This window comes from Branchiostoma belcheri, unplaced genomic scaffold (genome assembly GCF_001625305.1).
Source record: "Branchiostoma belcheri isolate BF01 breed outbred unplaced genomic scaffold, Haploidv18h27 scaffold135, whole genome shotgun sequence".
Classification (NCBI taxonomy): domain Eukaryota; kingdom Metazoa; phylum Chordata; class Leptocardii; order Amphioxiformes; family Branchiostomatidae; genus Branchiostoma; species Branchiostoma belcheri.
Window position 1 is genome coordinate 351720 of NW_017802769.1, and position 6569 is coordinate 358288.

The 6569-nt window shown below is 44.2% G+C and overlaps 1 protein-coding gene across 1 annotated transcript; it reads left to right on the forward strand.

The window, feature by feature from the left end:
- The first annotated feature begins 1378 nt into the window (after positions 1-1378).
- Positions 1379-5534, forward strand: LOC109464253 (collagen alpha-1(X) chain-like). Its single transcript, XM_019761188.1, has 2 exons — positions 1379-1565; positions 4374-5534. Exons 1-2 carry the CDS (start codon positions 1379-1381, stop codon positions 5468-5470), a joined length of 1284 nt encoding a protein of 427 aa, XP_019616747.1. The 3' UTR covers positions 5471-5534.
- Positions 5535-6569: the final 1035 nt, after the last annotated feature.

Consider the following 6569-nt stretch of genomic DNA (forward strand, 5'->3'; position numbering starts at 1 on the left):
AAACAACAAGATTTGGGTGTCATTAAGCACTTATCTGTGTAATGATTTCCAGTCTCGGAAGATGAGATTTTGCGAGAGATTTCGACGAACGGTTTTCGACCGCAGGCCTCTTGGAAGTGTGGTTTATCTTAGGTCACGTGAGGCGTGGACTTGGCTGGAAGTCAACACCAGGACTTGGTCACAATTTGCCTCAAAGTTTACACCATCTGGCTTTCGCTAGGACGCGATATGACATCCTTCTTCCAGTGGTGAGGAGCGTGGCATGTTTGACACTGCCAGTGCGCTCTGGGTCTTAGGCCACAGCAAGTAATTTTTATGGATGACAACAGCGCGCATTAATTTTCGCCTGATTTTGGATTTTTAAAAAAATTTGTTGCCTTCTGACAGTGGTCAACATGCCGAAAATGGGCAAAGATGCCTGTTGCCATGCCGGAACGTGAAGAAACTATGAAGACAGGAGGCAAGAAAAGACTCTGATTCGATGTTTTTTTACCTTGATGCAGTGATATGTGGTGCTGGCTGTGTATATGTGATGTTCCCACTGAATCAAAACCATTTGTACAATGATTGAGTCAAAATTTGAGAATGTAGGAACCTTGTTTTTCGGCCCGCCTTGCTTTTTTTCGTCCTATCGCATTAGATTTGGAGTCTGCGGAGGATGTCATCCATAAAATTTACATGCTATGGCCTTATGTACAAGCAAACCTCTGTGTCCTTTTGTTCTTTTTAACCATGAATGATGACAGATACAAAAGTTCAGAACGTAAGTGATGTATTTTTGAATCAAATCGCATCCCGTTTCCAGCAGGGTTTGGCAGTGTATGCGTCTGTGTGAGTTAAAGTCATTAGGTAAACCTTTGAAGTTAACATACCCCTACCGATCGGCTCACTGTCAAGGGATCATCTCAGGCTCAATTCGTTCTACACCTTCTAAAGAATTAATCTAACATCATACATACATATTTATAGTCCTACAGGCACCTTATGAAAGCAATTATGTATTATTTTTAAGTTTTGTAATATGGATATACTCGTCCTGTTCTTTTTTTTTAGAAGTTTTTTTTTTCTTCAAACTGCCAAAGGCAAATATCACATGTCTAGCCACATGTGCTGTTGCTGTTTCTAAATCAACGTCACATGCACCCAATTTAAAACACACGGCCGGGTTACTACATATAGGGACGTACACGCAAGGGAATATACAGCGGTAACTGTAGGACAATGCCAGGTTGTGAGACTGGGGTTGCAAACTTTTGACTTCAATTTGGCGCTGTGTGGAGTTTGTGGGCATTGTCCAATTTTGAGGGTTGTTGTTTTTGATCAGATCTTTTGAAATCCCCCTTAAGCCTTGCGACGTCCTGTCCAGACCCTACCTGCTATGGCGGATATCCGGATTCCTGCTACCTGCGCGGCAGGTTGTTTTGTTTTCCTGTGTTGTTTGTGTTTATGTTTGTGTAAAGCGGCTGAGGAAGACTCCTGTTCCACGCCGTGTACCAACATCACCGTGTTGGCTCCTGCCGGGCCGCCCGGACCTAAAGGGGCCATGGGACCGAGAGGCCTCAGGGGTGAGTGTCCGCTAATATTTCACGACTTCAATTTTCGGCGTTGCTGACAAAGGCATGCACGTGTTTGAGTTTTATTCAGATCCACAATTAGCCTCATAAGAGGCTATTCTTCCTGTGGTCTACACATTCATATTTACATACATGTATTGCAAACGTACAAAAACATTACAAAATTAACAGTACAAGGCAAACTTTACACAATTCACTATTTACAATCAACGTGTTTGGCGTCGGGAACCCTACTCTCCAAGCAGAGGTTGATAGTGGAAGATCGTTTGCTTTTTATATATGGTCCGTTTTTTTGTCTCTACCACCACCAAGTTTGATAGAGTAACGATTAGCTGTTAATAGCCTTTGAGGCTTTGACTGCCGGCACAGGTTGGTGGTGGTAGCGACAAAAAACGGACTATATATAAAAACCAAACGATTTTCCACCATCAACCTCTGCTTGGAGAGTACGGGAACCCTAGGCTTGTCATTGCATAGTCGTTGCCAAAGTTAACTCGTCACTTTCAAGTACCTATCCCGTTTGTATCATACCAGTTTTTAACTTAAAGGTATTTCTATTCAATTCCCCTTATTCAAGTAGAAATACCTGTAAGTTAAAAACTATTCGGATAATACCCAAACGTTAACTTTAGCTATTTCGATGTGTCAAGTTTCGATTAGTTGGAAAAGGACAGAAGAAGGGTTGTGCCTTGATATCCTTCGAACTCAGAGCATCTTTAGTAAATTAGCAAATGCCGAGGCAAGCACATTTTAGCCATTTTTTATGTTTACCGAAGGAAAACATATTGTTTTTACTCAGTTTCTTCCTCCTATTCTGTTCCAAACACTAACCTCTGACCTGGCCAATGGCCTGATTTGTTGACGTCTGCCACCGTGGTAACTGGTGTTGGGTTACATAATGTTGCAATTTCATGGTCTGCTCTACTCCTGTCACCATATACTCGTAGTGCATGTATGTGAATGTGTTTGAGTAAAAATTAACGTGGCAGACCATGTCCGAAGGTAAACATTATGCATTTGCTTTGCAAATGTTCCTTCTCTAGTTTTTCTTTTTCATTTTAATAGAGGGTTAGATTCTCCAAGCCAAAATCACTTGTGTGTTTTACTGTATCAGCGGGATGTTTTTCATCAATTTAGCGTTGAAGATTACCATTGACATTTGCTAGTATTAGTGCATCAGGTCCTAATAAAAACTAGAAAGGCCGACATTTGCTTTGGGGCAAATGTAGCAGATGGCTTCACCACATTTTACGATATGGCAGGGAAAGAAGGAGAAACACAAGGAAAACAATAGCCATAATCACTATAGGAAAATACCGGATCCGGAAATGCACACCACAGTAATCTTTATGACCACGAAGGATGCCTACCTGGCTCCGACCCAGGGTACTAACACTTGGCACACCTTCTGGCACGCTTAACTTGGAGAAAAGACATGTAAAATTCAGATATCCAGAAGCATTTCCCTTTTAGGTCACAGCAAGTAAATTTTATGGATGACATCCTCCTCAGACTCCAAATATCTATTGCGAGCGGAGTAAAAAAACAAGGCGGGCCGAAAAAAACAAGGCGAAAAAAACAAGGTTCCTACATTTTGAAATTTTGACTCAATCATTGTTTTTAATTCAATGTTTTTGATTCAGGGAACATCACATATACACATATAGCATCACATATCACTGCATCTAAGGCCATGTTGATTTGATTATATGGATGACATCCGCGCGCGCATGAATTTTCGGCCGTTTCCAAAAAAAAAAGTTTTCAACCATTCTGTAAATCGTACAAAACAGTTGCAAAATGAGCAAAAATATACCATAAGTTACAAAAAAATTAATAAAAACTATACCAATGTCGTAGAATGCCAAAATCAAAGGAAAAAAGACGAAATTGTAAAGAAATGAACTTGAAGACTAGATTATTCGCCAAAGCATATTCTGTGCCATTTGCTCAACCCTCATGACCACGTAGATTTCATAATGAAAAGAACTTTTTTTTTTGCAAAACTTTTTTTTATTCGCACGCGCGCATCAGTTTTGGGGCTCCCGGAGGATGTCATCCATATAATCAAATCAAAATGGCCTAAGTAAGAAACAAAACATTAAATCAGAGCCTTTTCTTGTCTCCTCCCTTTATAGTTATCTGCCATCCACCTTCCGGCATGGCAACAAACATCTTTGCCCATTTTCGGCATGTTGACCACTGTCAGAAGGCAACAATATTTCTTTTTTTTTTCCAAATCAGGCGAAAATTAATGCGCGCGCTGATGTCATCCATAAAAATTACTTGCTGTGGCCTTATAAGAGTAGGGCATATCGCACACAGAAAAACGAGATAAATTTCATTGCATGCCCGAGGGCTAATTGCGCAGATACAAACAACATGTATGAAAAAGAAAATACAATGATATGACAGACTATGTACAAAGTTATATTACTAGTTTAGTTGGGTTTGACTTCTTCTTTTGAGGCAGTGGGAGACGAATTTAGGCCACAGCAACTATTTTTTATACATGACATCAGCGTGCGCATTAATTTTCACCTGATTTTGGAAGAAAAAAAAAACAAGAAATTGTTGCCTTTTGACAGTGTTCAACATGCCGAAAATGGGCAAAGATGTCTGTTGCCAGGGCGGAATGTGGGTAGCAGATAAATATGAAGAGAGGAGACACAAAAAGGCTCTGATTTAATGTTGTGTTTCTTACAAATTTACTTGCTGTGGCCTTACCCACTTCGTCTATAAGATACAAGAGACAGAATGCTGTTTTATCTGGTAAAAGTTATCGTTTGGTTGTTCCAGGTGAACCGGGACTGTGTGAGCCGTACCGGGGGAGAGGAGGAGGGTATGACGGTACGATGTTACCGACCGACATTTCATGCGCTCCGGGCGAGCCAAGTGTGACGGGACGGCCCGGTAACAAGGGAGAGCAAGGGCCGCCGGGTACGCCTGGCCTGCCCAGTCACGTTGGGCTCAAGGGCGAGCCAGGAGAAACAGGTTTGAGGGGTTTTCCTGGAGTAGAGGGCCCACCAGGCGAGAAAGGGGCACGAGGGTGGATGGGTCTTCAGGGGATCCCTGGCGCGAAAGGACCCAAAGGTGACCGGGGGCAAGTCGGTGAGAAGGGACAGGCAGGTGCGCAGGGCCCGCCAGGTGTGGGCTCACCTGGACAGAAGGGAGAGAAGGGTGCGCCAGGTGTACCGGGTCCATCAGGTGCCACTGGCTCGTCCAACATCGTACAGGGACCGCCCGGGTCCGGAGGTGTCCCCGGAGAGAAGGGCGACAGGGGGCCGCGTGGTAAACAAGGTGTACCCGGTTACCCAGGCCGACCTGGTCGAACAGGTGTACCAGGTGCGCCAGGCCGAAAGGGCGATCCAGGTGGAACAGGTGCAAATGGACAGCCAGGTAACCAGGGACAGAAGGGAATGAAAGGCGAGTCGGGCTGGCCCTGCCGGTCGACTTGCGCTCCTGGTTCCCCGGCGGCGCAGCCGGCAGACCCGCCGTTCGTGGCGTTCTCCGCCGTCCTGGCGAACCGCGTCCTCAACGTGCCCGAAAACACGATCGTCACCTACAACTCCGTCATCACGAACGCCGGGAACGCTTACGACGAGATCACCGGCAAGTTCGCGCCGTCCGTCCCGGGGTACTACATGTTCACGTTCACCGGCATGACCACCAGCGTGAAGGGGTCCGCCTACTGGAGCCGGCTGAAGAAGAACGGAAAACCGGTCATCAGCCTGTACGACAAGTCTCTAGGAGAACACCTCTCCAGCAGTAACAGCGCCATCTTGTTACTGAAGCCTGGGGACGAGGTTTGGGTGGAGCTGGACGCGCGGTCCTCCATGTGGGGAGACTACACGGGTTACGTCACGTTCTCAGGGTACCTCATACACCATGTATAACGATAAAATAGGATTTTAGGCTTTGTACAAGTACAGTAAACCTAATATTTAGTCACAAATCTTATACAGGCTTAAAAATAGCATCCTTGAACGAAAATCGCCATACACATCTAAGGCCACAGCAAGTAATTTGTATGGATGACATAAGCGCTCGCATTAAGTTTCGCCTGATTTTGAAAAAAAAAGAGAAATTTTGTTGTCTTCTGACAGTGGTGACCATGCCGAAAATGGGCAACGATGTCTGTTGCCATGCCGGAAGGTGGACGGCAGAGAACAGACAAGAAAAGGCTCTGATTTAATGTTTCGTTTCTTACTTTGATGCAGTGATATGTGGTGTTGGCTGTATGTGTGATGTTCCCACTGAATCAAAACCATTTGTAGGAACCTTGTTTTTTTCGCCCGCTCACATTAGATTTGGAGTCTGCGGAGGATGTCATCCATAAAATTTACTTCCTGTGGCCTAAGTCACACGATGACCAAAACTCTAAATTAGACTGAGAAGATACAGGCTACTTTATGTGTTCCAGTGTTACGAGGACATGCCCATAAATGTCGTTATTATGTGTTTGAGAGGTAAATGTTTTCACTGACAACCACACTTGACTTGATTAGGACATGTTTTGTATCAACGCCGATAAAAACATCTCTCTCTCGCTCTCGCTCTCTCTCTCGCTCTCTCTCTCGCTCTCTCTCTCTCGCTCTCTCTCTCTCGCTCTCTCGCTCTCTCTCTCTCTCTTCACCTTAGACAAATAGAATCAGTACATCCGGTGTGTTGGGAAGCAATGCCAACGGTATCTTGGCAGCGTTACAAGTGACACAGTCATATAATATAGTGCAGCCGCACACGAAGTCATTTCGGCACCTCCAAGAAGTATAAGGCCACAGCAAGTACATTTTATGGATGACATCTTCCGCAGATTCGAAATCTAATACGAGCGGCCGACAAAAAACAAGGCGGGCCGAAAAAAAAAGGTTTCTAAATTTTAGAATTTTGACTCAATCATTGTACAAATGGTTTTGATTCAGTAGGACATCACATATACACAGCCAGCATCACATATCACTGCATCAAAGTAAGAAACAAAACATTAAATCAGAG